Source organism: Camelus dromedarius, chromosome 17, assembly GCF_036321535.1.
Source record: "Camelus dromedarius isolate mCamDro1 chromosome 17, mCamDro1.pat, whole genome shotgun sequence".
Taxonomy (NCBI): domain Eukaryota; kingdom Metazoa; phylum Chordata; class Mammalia; order Artiodactyla; family Camelidae; genus Camelus; species Camelus dromedarius.
Window position 1 is genome coordinate 6,086,247 of NC_087452.1, and position 17,437 is coordinate 6,103,683.

Consider the following 17,437-nt stretch of genomic DNA (forward strand, 5'->3'; position numbering starts at 1 on the left):
ACCCCCTCCCACCCCCAGCAAGACACAGGGGCTGGCCCTCATTTCTTCCCGCCCCCGCGTCAACTGCAGGGGGCCCGCCCATAGCCAGTTCCGGGGCGGTTGCTCGCACCGACCGGAACACCCCGCCCCCTCCCGCGGCCGGGGGTCCGTACAAGGCCGCAAGGAGGAGGTAGAGGGGGTGGGGGCCGCGGTAAGGTGTCCTTAGAAGACGGGGGCCCTGAAGGCGGGACACGGGGCGATCCATGGGTAGGGCCAGCCATTAACCAGTCCCACTTTTTCTGTGCCAGGCACTGAACTGGGCTCTTGACGGGCATCATCTCTTAATCCTCAGAACATCCCAGGGAGGTAGGTACTATTGTTATCCCCAATTAACAGATTCAGACTTCTTATGGGGAAACAGGCTGAGGACTCTTTTGTCCCCATTTTATGGATGGAAAAACCGAGACTCAGAGGAGAGTTAATTAACATGTTCAGAGCTACATAAGCAGAGAATGCTCAAGCCTGGGCTTGAATTCAGATATATGGCTTACCAGCCCACATTCTTAACTACTATCAGATGCAAAGAGAAGGGACAAAGGTGGGCAGGAGTGAGACAAGGAGAGACTGGGAGGCACAAAAAATATTAACTTTATAAGGATGGGATGCTTGGAACTCTGGGGCTTAGCAGAACGCAGGAAGACTGGAACTGAAGGGAAGAGCATCAGGAGGACAGGCATAGTATATCATGGTGGATAGGGGCAAAGACTCAAAACTATCTGGATTCACATTGTATCCTGGTAAGCTTGGACATGTACCCACCCTTACAGAGTCTCAGTTTCCTCATCTGTAAAACGGAGATCCCCAAGGTCCCTGCTCATGTGGTTGGGTGAGGAATTCAATGAGAAGCTAGTAAAATGCATCTAGCTCAGTGCACTGTTGGAGCTGTGCCATCAACCTTGTCAACAGGATACTGAAGCCTGGCTTTCTCGGTGAGGCTGTCCGTGGATGGAAGGAGCCCTTGGACTTTTCTCATGACACTTTTTCCTCCATCAGTCGTCCTTTCCTCTCCAGCTTCACAGGGTCCCCTATCCTGGGCCATGAGTGAGCTGAAGGACTGCCCCTTGCAGTTCCATGACTTCAAGTCTGTGGACCACCTGAAGGTCTGTCCCCGCTACACAGCGGTGCTGGCCCGCTCTGAGGATGATGGCATCGGTATCGAGGAGCTGGACACTCTGCAGCTGGAGCTTGAGACCCTGCTTTCCTCTGCCAGCCGACGCCTGCGGGTGCTCGAGGCTGAAACCCAGGTGATATCCCACAGAGGGGACATCACCAGGGATGGACTAGGACAAGTAATGGGATCGGTCACTGAGCCCCATCTGCTGGGGCCTGGGGCAGGGGAGCATAGGGGGATAGAGACCCAAACTGGGCTTGTGTGACATATAAAATACGCAGGAATGTGCATGATCCTCATAAATTGCAAGATTTCTGATTCACTAAGCATCTCTTGACCCCTGCTTCCCACGATGTTCTGGGTCCTGTGCTAGTCATTAGAGAGAGGTAATTAGAACAATTCTGGCTTTCAGGGAGTTTGCCAACCAAAGGGAGGGGAAGTCAGACATGTACCAGGTGATGTGCTGTTGTGATTAGGAGTCCTAGGGGAACTGGCATGGGGAGGCCTGGATTTGAATCCTGGCCTAAGCACTTTCTAGGGATGGACTATGGACTTGCTGTTTCCCAGCTGTGTGGCTTTGAGAAAATTATCTGCTAGTTCTGAGGTTCAGTTCTCTATCTGCAAAGTTGGCTGGATAATAGGGCCTGCCTCTGAGCTCTTGTGAGGATTAAAAGAGAGACTTTTTGCAAAGGCTCAGCCCAATGTCTGACACTAAGTAAGCATGTCAAACGTTATTTATTGCTATGACTCTGATTATTTCTATTTATGGCATAAGCATCCTCGGAGCCTTGTGTGCCAGGTGCTATGCCAGATCCTAGGGGACAGAGATGGCTAAAATGAACTTCTTGGTGTCTAGTAGCTTATAAACTTGCTGGGGAGACAAGGTACTCTGTTTCTTCTAGTTATGACCAAACACTACGAATAGGCCTACAAGTAGAGGTATGAAGGACCAGCCTTATGGAGGAAGAAGATGCCATTTTAACTGGACCTCAAAAGATGAATAAAATTAACTCGTGGTCCCTGGGAATCCACTGGAGCTTTTTGAGCGAGGCTGTGGCACAATCACTTGTATTTTAGCATCTAAGAAGCTGGGTAACTGATGCAGAGAGGGCTTCCCAGTTGTGGTGATTTTTGAAGTGAAGGTTTGCTGGGAGGATTGCTTGCCTTCACCAAAAAGTTACCAGTGGCATATTTTCCCAGGTCTAACATGCACTGAGATGTGATCATCTGTTTGACCTTTTTGCTAAACGCTGTAACTGGCTTGGGTGTTACAGAGGTGAAACTAGTACAGGCAAACAAGTGAATCGAAAGATGAGAATGTATGAATAAAATCCTATGAGATGGGCACAGAAAAGAAGCTGAGTTTTGCAGGATGAGTAGGAGTTTGCTAGATAGAAAGGGGATGGGGAAAGACTTGGAGCCTTCATGAGTTCTAGATCCTAATTTTTCACTAGGAGATGGAACCATCCTGTGTCTTCCCTTCTCTCCCTCAGTGACGGTCTCTGTGAATTTCAGATCCTCACCGACTGGCAGGATAAAAAAGGTGACAGACGATTCCTGAAGCTGGGTCGGGACCATGAGCTTGGAGCTCCCCCCAAACATGGGAAGCCCAAGAAGCAGAAACTGGAAGGGAAGGCGGGACATGGGCCAGGCCCTGGTCCTGGGCGACCCAAATCCAAAAACCTTCAACCCAAGATCCAGGAATATGAATTCACTGATGACCCAATTGACGTGCCACGTATTCCCAAGAATGACGCCCCCAACAGGTCTGGGCCGGGGAACGTAGATGGGGCTCGGAGTTCGGGCATTGAAGGCTGTGGAGGGACCCGGGGCCAGGGCTCATGGGCACCCACTCAGGATCTGCTTTTCCCTGCAGATTCTGGGCTTCGGTGGAGCCCTACTGTGCTGATATCACCAGTGAGGAGGTGCGCACGCTAGAGGAGCTACTGAAACCCCCAGAAGATGAGGCTGAACATTACAAGGTAGGGACCCCAGGCCTAGATAGACATGAGGGAGAACAAGAGGGCTCCGAGGTGCCTCAGAATCAAAGATTCCAAAGGTATACATCATCGTCCTCCCCCCTGCCCTGCCCAGCCTCCTGTCTGCTCCATTAACGCACCCGGACACCCAGGTGCTAACTCTCAGCTTCCTCCCTTCTGTCCCCATCCAAATGGTCACCATGTCCTAAGGCGGCATCTTCAGGGAGGCCCTCCCTTTTTCCCTCTTAACTCCATCCCCTCTGCTGGGGCTCAAGCCTTCATCAGCTTTTACCTGAATGGCCTCTAACACTTTGCTGCCTGTAGAGGGGCTTTTTCTTTTTTTTAATGTATAAAAATTTACTTTTTTTTATGATGAAAATAAAGGAGGTTCCATAACAAAAAACGTAGAAAATACAGAAAAGCATTGGTGGGGAACTCTCCCATTGTCATGATCGGATGTGCTCATGATGTGGCCCTGCTCCCAGGCCTCCCCTGGCTCCCATTACCCCCAGAATCGCGTCCAAGGTCTCAGTCCTTGGTGGCACAGCCCCAGGGCCCCTCTCTAGTTTCCTTGGCCACGCCGCCTCTTGACTGTTGTATTTACCAGCCCCACCAAGCACCCTGCCCTCACCCCAGGCCCACGCGCGGTCCTTGCTGATCACTGGGCCTCCGCTCATGCGCTTCTCTCCTTGGCCACCTGACACCCTTCAAGCCCCTGATCGCACATTACTGCTACCAAAATGACTGCAGATTCCCCGGCAGGAAGCTGGTCTGTCTTCTGTGCTGCTACCACCCGTTGACCTACCTCTGTCACTTCACTTGTCTGAATTTTTAAAAAATTAACTTGAAAAAGTAATCCATTCAGGTAGTAATAAGTTCAGGCAGCGCAAACAATATTTCCCTCTCACTTCTGACCCTCAGGCCTCCAGTTCTCTCTGGAGACAATAGCTGTCATCTGAGATGATCCACGTACACACACCCTTCTGCACCTTGTATCTTGGAAATTGTTCCATATTGCCCTCAGCGTGTGTTTCAGTTCTTTACGTACCTGGCTTCCTTACTAGACTGTGAGCGGAGAGGTTTTGTCTTCTTCGTCTCTTCTCACCTGTACCAGGCACAGGCCTCGGCCCTGGGCTGGGTATTTGGGAGACAGACAAGTGAAGGCGTGAGGAATGGACGAAGAGCCTGTTGGTAGTCCCAAGTGCACAGATAGCCCCCACATACCCCAGGCATGGCTGGCCCGTGTTTACCCACCTCGGGCTGGGTGGGGTGTCTCCCACAGATCCCGCCCCTGGGGAAGCACTACTCCCAACGCTGGGCACAGGAGGACCTGCTGGAGGAGCAGAAGGACGGAGCCCGGGCAGCAGCCGTGGCTGACAAGAAGAAAGGCCTCATGGGGCCACTGACCGAACTGGACACTAAAGGTAGACCTCTCACCTCCCTGCCATCCCCAAGCCAGGATTTGAGTTCCCAGAACTTCAGCCTACCTGTTCACCACTTCTCTGCCCGCTTCAGATGTGGATGCCCTGCTAAAGAAGTCTGAGGCCCAGCACGAGCAGCCGGAAGACGGATGCCCCTTTGGTGCCCTGACACAGCGCCTCCTGCAGGCCTTGGTGGAGGTGAGCATCCCAACCCAAAAGAAGAACTACATTTACTTTCTGTTTCAATGTTCTATGTTTATTTTTTAATTGACGTATATTATACATTTAGAAAGGTACATAGGTCATAAACGTAGAGCTTAATAGGTTTCACAGATGAGCATGCTTGTTCAGCTAGCCCCAAGATCACAAAATGAAACACCAGTATCCTAGAAGCCCCTCCAAATTTTAACCTCCCCTCAGGGTAGCCGCTACTCCACAGTTACTCTTGCTGAGTGTTGGCTAAGGGCCCTGTGCAAGGGCTTTCAATACATCCTCCCATTAGAGGCAAAGACAGTGGTTAGCCCTGTGCTACACCTAAGAAGACTGAGGCTGAAAAAAGGGAACTGTTGGCTTGAGGTCACACAGCTAATAATTAGAAACAGGACTCAAACCCAGGTTCAGGGTCCCTTTATGCCCACTGGCTGCCCTTCGGCACGTCTCTTCACCTCACTGAGCCTCAGTTTCATCTCTGGCTCAAACACAACAGTGTCTCTCCCACAAAACATTCTGGGCACATGTTCCAGGTTGGCTGAAGTGGGGGTGGGGGAGATCTCTGTTCCCCACCATCAGATAGGGACCCCAGCTTTGCCGTCTCAAACATACACTCTGCACAAGGTCACTCCCAGTGTGACTGCCACTCCAAGCCCACAGAAAAAGAGCAAGGAGGAGCATGTGAAGGTCATCACTGGCCGTGGCTCTTATCTCTTCTGATCACTTTCCACTGGAGAGAACTTGTCACATGACCACACCTGACTGTAAGGGAGGCTGGGAAGTGTGGTGTATCCGGGCAGCTTATGGTCCGCTGTAAGCCCAGCGACTACAGAAGGCAGGTGAGATGGGCTTTGGGGCAGCTAGCAGCTGCTGGCACGGCACGCTTACCTCAGCGCCTGGTGCACTGCAAACATGGAACAAACAGGTCTTCTCGTTCCTGTTGCTGAATGTTATCATCACTCTTCTGTGCTCCCTTCCTTCTGTATCAGTACCAAAAAAAAAGGATTTTTTTTAAATGATCGAAGCTTTTTTGAGTCCATTTGGGAAGGCTTCCCAAAGTGAGTGGAATAGGAAAGAGAAAAGGGTATTTCTGGTCTGCAGAAACTGTCCTTGTAGGTCAGAGGGGAGCAGGGAAAGGATAAGACTACAGCTCTTTCTCCCTCCATCCATTTCTGTGCTCTTCCAGGAAAATATTATTTCCCCTATGGAGGACTCTCCCATTCCCGACATGTCTGGGAAAGAGTCGGGCGCTGACGGGGCAAGCACCTCTCCCCGCAATCAGAACAAGCCCTTCAGGTAAGTGATATCCTGTCCATGCCCCACAGTCTGGCCTCTGCTTCTGTTGGCTTCTGTCCATCCCAGCATGGGATGGCCTTTATTAATAGAGAGGCCGAGGACATTATCATGAAGCCCAACAAAAGTCAGATGTGCGTGCTGGCCCAGCATTTCCACACACAGACCTGTGACCGGGCTTTCAGTGTGGCACTGTCCTTATTATCAATAGCCTGAGTGTCCAACTGAAGGGGATTGGTTGGCTAAACTGTCATAACTCCATGTGATGAAATAACTTGCAACTATGAATCATATTAGAGAAATATAGTTAACTGACGTGAAAAAATGATATCAATAGAGTGATAAGGGGAAAATGTCAGCTGTAGCACAGCACAGACAGCAAGGATCCTATTTTTACTTGAGACAGATTTAAATGTGTGTACGTAAGGGGAAAAAAGCTAAAATAGTACACAGTAAAAGTGGAAATAATGTATAACAAAGTTTGGAATACACTGTATTATATAATGACATAAAATACATATATATATTTTGTGTGTATAACACATAACAAGATAATAGTAGTATGTGTAATAGTAACAGATAAAGTAATAGTTGTTCTCTCTGGGTCGTTGGTATTATAGGTTTTTGTGTATTTTATATTACATAACATTGATATACGTTGCTTGTGTTTGAAACAAGACCAGGTGTGTCTGTCTATATTTTTATGACTAGGTAGCTCTAGGGTCAGGGTGCACAAAGAGATAGGAAGGTGCTTGCTAACCTTGGGCATCTCTGAGGGGTCCCCCCTCCAAGCTGGCCCTTGAACTGCACGCTGCCTTGCCCGGCAGTGTGCCGCACACCAAGTCCCTGGAGAGCCGCATCAAGGAGGAGCTGATCGCCCAGGGCCTGCTGGAGTCTGAGGACCGCCCCGCAGAGGACTCGGAGGACGAGGTTCTCGCAGAACTGCGCAAACGGCAGGCCGAGCTCAAGGCGCTCAGCGCCCACAACCGCACCAAGAAACACGACCTGCTGAGGTGGGTGCTGGCTGGGCGTGCGGCCAGGGGTGGCCAGCGAGGCTTTGGCCACCGCTGGTCACCTTCCAGGAGCTTCACCACAGGCAAGTCTTTCCATGCTTAACTCCCCCCCCAAAGTGTTGTGAAACATTTCATAGACACAGAAAATCTGATGGAGTAGTACAGTAAACACCAATTATGCTCCACCTCGATTTATCAACTGTTAAGATTTTGCTGGACATCTGTGATGATTATCAGCCCGTCACCAGGAACTAACCAGTGTTTTAGGACCAGTTCTTCAAGGAACTGGTTGCGATGTTTCTCATTTTGTGTTTATTCCTATCTGTCTTGCCCTGCGTTGGTCACAACAAGGGTAAGGGGGATACCTGGAGGAAGAGGCTGCCCTTTTCCTGGGGAGATAGAGAAGTCTCCTTGCTTCTCCTAGACAGGTGCCCAAAAGGGCAGGGCACACTCGTCCATTTGGCCCACTCTGTCTCTCAGACTGAGGGCTGGGAAGAGAGGCAGGGCAAAGGGCTTGCCGTCACCACGAGTGGTTGGTGAAGGCCAATGGAAGGAGAGGAAGTTGCTGACCAGCTTCTAAGGCATTTAAGGATGAGGGCATACTGAACGCCTGTCAGGTATCAGGGAGTTTGTGTACACCCTCCTATATTTGATCTCCACTACCACCTAGGGAGTAGGTGGTATTTTTCCCTGTTTACCAGATGAGGAAATAAAGGCCCAGTGAAATGAGTGCTCTGCTGAAGGTCACACAGCCCGGAAACAGCCAAGCTGTGACTTGAGCCCAAGGCTGAATCTAAAGCCTCTTTCTAGTTCCCTCTCAAGGGCAAGTAGAAGAAAATACGGATGAAAGAGTGCAGAGGAGGGGAGGGGGAGGGGTGAGAGAGAAGTAGGACTTGCAGATGCAGAAGTCTTGGGCAGAGAAGGAAGTAGCCTGGGGGTATCAGAAGGCACAACCCTGCCCCGAGCAGCAGCTTCTCCATCTGAAAAATTAACCGGTTAGACTAGATAGATCTCTAAGTGACCTTCCAGCTCCACCATCAATTGAATTTATAAGTCAGATTCCATTCCGAGGGTTCAGTTTGGTATCTCACTCACCTCCTGTAGACCTGGGTCTGCCTAGACCCTGAGGTTGCTCTGGAATGTGGATGCTGAAGCAAGCAGGTCTTCTGCTGGCACCAGGACCTTTTAAAGAAGATTGTTTGGAGCCTCCCTGCCTTGATTCAGGTCGCCTACTCACTAGTTGTGGGATCTTGAAGCATTTCTTATGTCCTTGAGCCTCAGGTCCCTCACTGGTAACAGGAATAATAGCACCTACCTCAAGGTTGATTGAGCTAATATTTTTGAAGTAAGGTAGTACCTGTTACATTGGCACCAGGTAAGTGTGGCTCAGTAACTTTGCTTTTTGGTATGAAACAGTCCACGGGAGTGGCAGCCTGGGGTGGTGGGTGGGCTCAGTCTGGGAGGGGGAGGAACCCTACTCTGGTGGGCTTCCCATGGCACACGGCCAGCTGGTCCCCACAGGCTGGCGAAGGAGGAGGTGAGCCGACAGGAGCTGAGGCAGCGTGTCCGCATGGCAGACAACGAGGTCATGGACGCCTTCCGCAAGATCATGGCTGCCCGGCAGAAGAAGCGGACTCCCACCAAGAAGGAGAAGGACCAGGCCTGGAAGACTCTGAAGGAGCGTGAGAGCATCCTAAAGCTGCTGGATGGGTAGCCCTCACCCCGCCTACCCCCCGCCTGAGAGGGGGAGGCCCACTTCCTTATTTGGGCTGCAGAAGCCATGGCCTGTGGCAGCCTGTCTAATGTCAAGTGACAGCAGTCTTTAGAGGCTGTGGCCCTTCCCTGAGGTCTCCTGGCCTAGCTCTGTACAGCCAGGACACGGGAGGCCCCGCCAGGCTGGCCGGGCCCCAGCCCCTGCTTGGTCCCCACGATGAGGGGGCTTCATTTCTAGGCCTTCCTCATCCCCCTCTTCACCACCCCCTCCCCAACCCCTCTCGCCCTCAAGGACTTCTCCCTTGTGGTTTTGTAAAGTGCAAACTTAAGAATAAAGTAACTGCTGTGGTTTTTTAAAAAGCATCCAGAATGTTTGAATGTCTGTTATTGTGGGGTAGAAAGGAACTGGTGTGGGTGGCAAAGTTTTAGGAGGGCGTGCTTGGTGGCTCTCAGTCTGCGGCCACTCACCCATGTCGTTCACTCAGGGAGAACTTTCTGAAGATACCTGTGGCTGCAGGTAACCAAACACCCCAGCTCAGAGTTGTTTAGCAAGAAGGAGGTGTGTTAGCTAGGGGTTTGGTGGTCTTGGGGCAGATGGCATCCAGGATTGGGCGATCCAGCAACTCAACAGGGCCATGAAGGGTTTCTCCTAAAGTGGGGGTCCCTTCCACCTGTGCAGTGGCAGCCAGTAGCGATTGACTGGTGGAGGCCAAAGGCTTCCTCATGTATGTCTAGCACAAGAGAGGGCAGGAAGGCGCCAGCTGGCTTCCTTGGCCCACCCAAAAGAGAACGAAGCCTTTCCCAGACACCCTCACGTCCCACCAGACCAAACTAGGCCCTATGCGCCCATTCCTGAACCAGTCACTGGAAGACTCTAAACCATTCCCCATGAGAATGGAGTTTGCTTCCTCACTAAGCCTAAGGCAGTAGAGAGAGGGTGGAACGCAACAAAGATCTGAGTAGGAAGGAGAAAAAGGCCGGAAAGACCATTGGCAACGTCCCTTCCATAGCCCGGGTGGGAAGCTCGGCCTGAGAGTTACAGATGAGTAATTACGCTCTTGTCGCTGTCTTCAGTTGTTCCCAAACTATAGTGTCAGAGAGTCATTTGCAATTTACTGTGGGAAGGTTGAGGTCCACATGGAGGAGGGGAGGGGAAGTTTCCCTGAGGAAGTGACCTGTGAACTGAGCCATAAAGAACCATGGCCAGGACAGCCAACATTCCTGTACGCGCAGTACCTCTCCTGTGGGAGAACTGCCCTTTCCCCGTTTCATGTGGCTCTGTGAGACTGACAGACGAGGGTGGACGCATGGCCCCAGCTTAGCCAGTCTCAGGCTGCCATCTCTCCAGCCACAATGATTGGTCCAAAGAGTGGGCATGTGAGCCAAGCCGGGCAAATCGGAGGCCTTTCATAAGATTGCTCCATGGTTGCTCAGAGAAAGGATTTCTCCTCTTTTGTATGAAAAGCCATAGAATATAAGCTTGAACCACCCAGTAACCCATCTTCCTGCCACAGGGATGAACCTGCCTCAAAATAAAGCCAAGTCACAGAAACAGAGCCAGGAGATGGAGAAGAAGACAGAATTCTCATGATGTAGCTGGACCCCCGGATCCTCCATTGGAGTTCAGTTACATCCACCCACAGATGCTTCTTTTGTCTTAAGCTAGTTTGTTTTGGAGTTTTGTCATTTGTCAACTAAAAAAGACCTGACTAATAAAAGTGGCTTTTGGCAAAAAGAAGGTAGAGTAGGGTCCTGAGAGAAAGGACAGCGTGAGGGCCTGCATCCTACTACACGCGGGGGCGGGGGCGCTGGGCCAGGTTTTCAGTGACTCACTGACCCCAGCTTGTGTATACCCTTCTCAGAGAGAAAAAATACCCTCACTTAATTTCATGAATTAACTCATAAAATTAACTGCTCAGGAAATTCAGCCCTGCACAAGGCACTGTCAAACTCATCAAGCTACTGAATCTTCTCAACCACCCCAAATGGTAGGTACTAATAACATCCCATTCATAGACAAGGAAACTGAGTCTTATGAGGTTACACACTTTGCTTCCTCAAACAATTGATAAGTGGTTGAACCAAGATTCATACTCAGTCCACTTGACCTGCAGACAGAGCCTCTTCATTACATAACCTGTCTGGGCTCCACTCCCCTTTCAGTCTGTGAATGGTACTTCTAGGCTGAAGCAGTGCACAGCCTGTGCAGCCGTACATAGCAGCCCTGCCTGCAGAAACCCTATTCTTAATTAACTACTCATTTCCATGTTCATGAGAACAGACCATAAGTATGGTAGGCGTCATTAGTAAAGTGTTCTAGGAACAGAGACAGTTTTGTGGAGGAGGCAAGATGGGAGCTGAAGTCCCAAAATTAGGTAGAATTGCGAGCGGGGAAGGGAGAAGTTATAAATAGAAGGAAGAACCCTAGAAGACTGACTGGTTCCTTAGGGAAAAGACTGAACTTTTAAGGATCAGCTGTGAGAATTCTAGTTATTCTCTACTGCACACCTACCATCTGCCTGGTACTGTGCTGGACCCTTCACTCCCATGTCTTACTTGTTGCTCACCACACACCTACAAGGGGAACAGTCACCTGCCCACCCTGCAGAGGAGGACGCCAAGGCTCAGAAAGGTTCATTGCCTTCTGAGGATACACAGCCTTGGTGCAGGAACAGTTAACACCCTGATAAGTACCAACCCAGAAAGAGCTGACAACCACAGCGGGACAGGGAGTCCCTTCTTACAGCCATATTCCTGTCTGCTGGAGCCAAAGAAGGCCTCCTTTATGGGGTCTGGAGAAAGCTGGGTTCCCTGTGAGGAGGCGGGGATTAGTTCCAGCACATCAAGGCTCCAATTTTAATTTGAAGCAATATTGATACCTTATCATCAGTTTGATGAAAAAGCCTTTCGTGTCTTGGCTCTGAAAATCCTCCACCATCGTCGTTTGTCCTGAGTCCCAAATACCTTACAACTGACTTTCAGAAACACTAGGGTAAGTGAGAACAGGATTGGGTGGAAGTTAAGCCCTGGCGTAGGGACCATGACCCAGCCTGGGTCCCCAGGCCTTGCCAGCTCCTGAGCACTCTGACTGGGGGATGCTGGGTCCCAGGTGAGTTCTGCTAAGAGGGAAGTGATGGCTGGAACTCTGTGGAAACATGGTCAGAGAGTAAATTCCTTTCCTGGTCTGAGGCTCAGGACTCAATGGAGAGAACTAAGCACAAATGGACCATAACTCACTCACGTAGTAACTCAGTCATCATTTCTTCTCTTCACTCACCTAGTTCATTTATTCACCCCATCGACTTGCCTGCATTTCCTTATTCATAGTTCCGTTTCCTTACTCAGTGACCCTGTTGCCGTGGCTGAGAGCTAAGTAGGTGACTAACGTTTCCAAGATGGGGAGACAGCTGGGCCGACAATCAAAGCACAAGGCAATAAAAACAATAACAGACGAATGTACAAAAGCTGCAGGGACCTGGGACAGAGGACGGCTGAAGTACGGCCTAGAGGGTCAGGAAAGCCTTCAGGGAGGATGTGGAAAGGAAGCTGCAGAAGACATTCCAAACAAAAGGATTGGCAAGGCCCAGAGGAGCGAACAGCTGGCCTGCTTAGAGAGAGGTGAGAACTTGAGTGTGACTGGAGCCCTGGGTGTGGGGAGGGGGAGGGAAGGATGAGAGATGAGGCTGAAAGTAGGTTGAGACCAGGCTGGGACAGGCTCTGAATGGCGGGTTAAGGAACACGGGTTTTACTCTGAAGTCAAGGATTCTACTACCCTTATTTTACAGATGAGGAAACTAGAATACAGAAAGGGGAAGGGCTGGATCGGACAGACAGTACTGAGCCAGCCTTGTCAGCCAGGGCTCAGACTTTGGACGCCCTGTTCTAAACGTCCCTCTCTGGGCCTGCCAGCACCACCACGTACAAATTGTACGTATTGTGGGTGAGAATCAGACAAAAGTTCTAGAATCACTGCCCCAGAAGATGCCTGTGTCAGCCAAGAGAAATCATGAGGTCTGGTAAATATTAAAGGGAACTCTGAGCCTTTTAAGACAGGCTGCTCCTGAGAGGGTGAGGAGCAGGGGTCGGTACCAGGAAGGCGGAGGGGAAATCCCAGATTTGGAGCTTGACCAGAACTTGCGGGGCTTCAGGAATGGAAAGAGAAACCAGATTGAAAGCAGCTGTCCTAGGGCAGCTGATGCCTCGAAAAGAAGAACTCTTCTCCTGGGTCTCATTTCCTACTGAGTGCCTACTGTGTACCAAGTATGTGTTGGGAACCCAAGAGACAACAGGAGAACTAGCCTACTGGGTGAAAGGCACTTTCTAAGTTGTCTCATCCTCAAAATAAGCCTACAAAGTAGGTATGACTATTGGTGTAATGCCACGTTCTACATGAGGAAATTGAGGCTCCGAGCCGTGAAATGATTTGTCCAAGTTCCCACAGCTGGTAAGAGGATAGAGCTGGAGTTTAAACCCAGATCTGTCTGACTCCAAACATTCCAATGCACCATTACTGTCTCAACAGCAAAAATGAAAAGATGTGATGAATACATTTAAATCCATTCTATTTCTTTGTTGTTGTTAAAATATAATTTAAATAACTGAACATCAAATTGGTACACACCCACTGCTTTTGGTATAATTTTTTTTAAGTGACTTTCTGATTATAAAGTTAGTATTACTCAACAAAAAATGTGTGGAGAATACAAACATGTAGAGAGAAGTAAAAGAAACAAAACCAAATCAGATAATTCTCTGACCATTGTTAACATCTGTGGTGTTCCTCTCCGCTCTTTGCTATGAATAATTTGTGGTTTGCGTTTTACATTGAAGTTATCAAACTGCACACCTGCTTAACATTATACGCACTTTTTTCCTGTTTTTAAGTAGGTTGCATTACCATCAATTTACGAGCTGTGAAATATATTACATCTGATGGATGCACCTTATGTTTTTTAATCATTCCCTTCTGGGTGATCTCTTCTAAATTCTGCTGTTATAAAAATATTTCTTCAAACATCTTGGAGAGTACAGCTTTGTTCTAATTTTGGATTATTTCCCTGAAATTGATTCCCAAAAGAGGAATTCCTGGGTCAAAAGGCGTGGACATCATTTAAGCCTTTGATGCATACTGCCAAACCGCTTTCCAAAAAAGACATTTAGCAGGTCATATTCTCACCAGAAATGTAGAAATATCCATTGCTCACACTAACACCAGCTTTTAGTGTTACCAGTTTTTTAAACTTCAAATTTGAAAGGCTATAAATGGGTTCTTTTTTTTAGTTTGCACTTCCTTGACTACTTATGAGGTAGAGAATATTCCATTGTCATTGTGTTTCATCTGTCTCCTTTGACCATTTATTGGGTTCTTAGTCTCTTATCAACTTTATGTGTTCTTTACATAATAGAAATACTAACCCATTGTCTGTAAAACATTTCCCCAGTCTGAAGTTTGCCTTTTACCGTTAGCTATGATTTTAGAGTAGAGCAGGGTTTTTTCCTTTCTTTCTTTCTTTTTTTTTTTACTTATTTCCAGCAACAGAAATTAAAGTTAAAAATACTTTCATGTTTTGTAAATAAACCTGTCCATCTTTCTTTCCCTCATGATTTCTTCCATTTTCTCTAGTGTTGAAAAATTATTCACTCCTCTAATGGCTTATATTCTGTTGGGTTCAAGAATTGATAGAGATGTCTGAGCTGTTTTGTCATGTTTTAATAGCAAAGGGGAGAAGGGGATTATTTCCTTTAATTTTTTTTTCTTTTTTCCCCCCTATATATTTGACTTTCCTTGACTCACTTTTTGTTTTCGTACCTTGAAATATGCTCACTGGGGGTGGGAGCTGTAGGAGGAAATGCGAAGCTGTACACGCATCCAAAAAAGTCTGGAAGAACATGTACCAAAATACATTACCACTTTTTGTCTGACTGATGGGAGCAGGGCTGGGATGGATTTGTTAGTAGTGCCCGCCCAGCACTGCTATTTCCTTTAGGCAAGATAGCCGTCTTCAGTCCTTGTGATTTTAGTGTGGCTGACCATTAAAGCGCACTTACCCGGTACAGTACCTCACTCCCCAGCCAACAGTTATGGGGGTAAAGGGGTAGACATGTTGCTCCAGCAGAGCCCATCAGAGTCCTTCCTGAGACTGACACACGTGAAACTGGGTGTAGCTCTCCTTTGGCCCGGCTCAGCTGGAAAGCCAGGACTGCTTCATACCAGGCTTCCTGCCAGGTAGAGATCACTCTGCAGGGGAGAGGAAGCCAAGGTGTAAAGAGAAATGGAGACAAGGAGAGGTGAGAGAAAGCAAATCCTGTGAGTACTGTGTCTCCAACTCCAGTCTCAGACCCTGATCCACGGTGTCCTTCCTTCAGTCTTGCCTCTGTCATAGTGAGCCATAGGTTTCTCTTTGGTGAAGCTGGCTTAGTTTGGAATTCTCTTACTTGACAAGTGAAAGAATCTAGCCTGTGGCAATGAGACTTGGGGGATGGAAATTGTCCCTTAGCACCTGTCCCTGGATGAATCAGGTCCCTTCTCTGAGCCTCAGTTTACACTAAAGTAAAAGTAAAGTCTACCTGTCATATTTTGAACCCCAATGGTATTCCAGGCACTTCACATCCATTATCTCCTAGAATTCTCAGGAGAATTCTAAGTCAGTCATCAATATTTCCATTTTTCAAACGAAGAAATTAAGGCTCAGAGAGGTAAAAGTGTGACTCAGATAAGTCAGTCTCTAAAGCCTTTCCGGGAACCTCAGCCATCCTCCCCTCTCACTGTGAAATGGGCCTAATAAACGGACCTTTCTCAGACATAGTCCTGAAGATAAGAGAGGGGAAAACCAGTTGAAACTGAGTTGGAGTAAGCACTGTCGTTTCCCCATCTCCAGCAGGAAAATGCAGGACTTCAAGACTGGGAGCAGCACTGGGAGGTGATGGAGGTGGAGGGGGTGGGTCTTCAGCAACAAGCCTTCTCTGGCCCCACCGCTACTTCTTAGGACTTGCTCCCCCACTTCTTCCCAAGGAAGGCTTTGCACAAGAGGACTTCGGTCAAGTCCCTTGGCCCACTGCCTGCCGCCCCAGGAGCCTGCTTCCCCTCCCTAACCTGGCCCCGAGCCACCGGCCCCTGGCGCCTACCCAGTCACGTGGTCATCCTTGGCCGCTTCCTCTGGGATCCTGATTTAACTCTCCCTCCTCCCCCTCCCCTCCCAGCCCCAGTCCCTCAGGGCACCACACCGGTTTCGCCCGGCAGGTGTAGGGAATTAAGCCTTAGCTCTGCCTCAGAGAGGGACTTCGGGCTTCAGTTTTCAAGCCTGTCAAATGGGGTCCTCTCCTACGACTGCCTCAATTCTCTTCATTGCCAACTCTTGCCTAGTCCTTTCCCTACTATCTCATCCCTCCACCTCCATCAGTCTCCTAAACCCTTCCCAGGGCGTAATTCCCGTGGCGGGGGCCGGGGGGGAAGGGGTGGATAGAGCCCTTCCCTAAAGGAGCTCCCAGAACTGGTCTGAAAGAAACTCAGCGAGGCCAAAGGGTGAAACTGGCCAGCTTCCTGCACCACACAGACGGGCTCGAATTCGATTCCGCTTCTGACCAACTGCTGATTTTGAACCCTTCATCTCTCTGTGCCTCAGTTGTTCCTTCTGTGAAACTGGGACCCTGTCGGGAGACGAAGGTTGGGAAGAGTCCTGCGGAGGACAGGACCTGAACTAAGGGTTCCTTGGGCTCCCCCCGCCCCCTGCGCCCCTTCCCCAGCCCCGGAGCGGAGCCTCACCTCCCAGTCCCTAGTCCCTCCGGCGCAGGCTCCTCCTCCACTGACATCAGAGCCGCAGGCGGGAGGAGGGAGCCAGCCGAGCCCGAACCGAGCCCCAGCGAGAGAGCGGGCGGGCGGGCCGGGCGCGCAGCAGCGGCGGCGGGCGTCCGGAGCTCCGCACCAGCCAACTCGGGCTTCCCAGCCAGCCCCGCGGCCGGGCAGCCGCAGGTACAGCCTGGGAGCCGCGCCGCCCCGACCCGGGGCAGTGACGGGCGGCGGGACCTCTCAGCCGCTGGTGCCTTCCCCCAAGGATGGGAGGGGGTGCCTGGGTGTGCTGGCCTCCAGATGGGCAGAGCTGGGCCTTTCTTCCCCACCTCTGTCCCAGGCCCAGCAGGTGCCAGGCGGCCGGTGGGAAACTGGGTAAAAGAAGAAGGTGGGGAGGGGTGGGGAGGGCTGTGTGTCTGCATTCAGCAGGGCCTGAATGTGGAAGGACTGGGCATTTGGGGGTGCGGATGTGTGGGGGCTGTGTTTTGGTATGCGAATGTCTTAGCACAGGAGAGTGAATCAGATATGAAGCTGAGGTATGCTGATGTGTAAGGGTATCTGTCCGGGTGGGGATGTCTGGGAATCAGTATTTTTGTCGCAGACGTGTGTCCAGGTGTTGTGTGTGCTGGTATCTGGTTCAAAGGGTAGGAAGTCAGAGTTGGAGGGTATACAATTGTATACTGAGGATATTTGGAGTTAGGTGTTTAAGGAGTTGGGGTTGGATTCGGAGTTTAAGAGCTTCTAGGTGTACAGGAGCTGGAGGGTGAAGCATATGAATGAATCTGGAAGGTCTGGTATACAGGTGAGGGGTGCGTGTGTGTGTCTAGGTTTGATCTTGCTAAGGTGTGTGAGGATGTGTGTTTTGGGGTGTG

The 17,437-nt window shown here is 49.9% G+C and overlaps 1 protein-coding gene and 1 long non-coding RNA gene across 2 annotated transcripts; one reads left to right on the forward strand and one right to left on the reverse strand.

The window, feature by feature from the left end:
• Window positions 1-383: 383 nt before the first annotated feature.
• Window positions 384-16,600, reverse strand: LOC135323331 (uncharacterized). The gene is made up of 6 exons (XR_010384776.1): window positions 16,542-16,600; window positions 14,828-15,017; window positions 5,649-5,740; window positions 4,617-4,738; window positions 4,178-4,263; window positions 384-1,319 (listed from the first exon to the last, which is right to left on the reverse strand). It is a non-coding gene; the product is annotated as an uncharacterized LOC135323331 (long non-coding RNA).
• On the forward strand, window positions 1,077-9,142 carry TADA3 (transcriptional adaptor 3). Its single transcript, XM_031470835.2, has 8 exons — window positions 1,077-1,283; window positions 2,666-2,916; window positions 3,027-3,132; window positions 4,412-4,553; window positions 4,645-4,748; window positions 5,947-6,056; window positions 6,881-7,066; window positions 8,588-9,142. The coding sequence occupies exons 1-8, from the start codon at window positions 1,077-1,079 to the stop codon at window positions 8,778-8,780; spliced, it is 1,299 nt and encodes a 432-aa protein (XP_031326695.1). The 3' UTR covers window positions 8,781-9,142.
• Window positions 16,601-17,437: the final 837 nt, after the last annotated feature.

Excerpts from the sequence above, each read along its gene's own strand:
- TADA3 (XM_031470835.2), top strand. The coding sequence starts at position 1,077 with ATGAGTGAGCTGAAGGACTGCCCCTTGCAGTTCCATGACTTCAAGTCT. Across the intron at positions 1,284-2,665 it reads TGCTCGAGGCTGAAACCCAG|ATCCTCACCGACTGGCAGGA; the intron begins GTGATATCCCAC and ends TGTGAATTTCAG. Across the intron at positions 2,917-3,026 it reads AAGAATGACGCCCCCAACAG|ATTCTGGGCTTCGGTGGAGC; the intron begins GTCTGGGCCGGG and ends TTTTCCCTGCAG.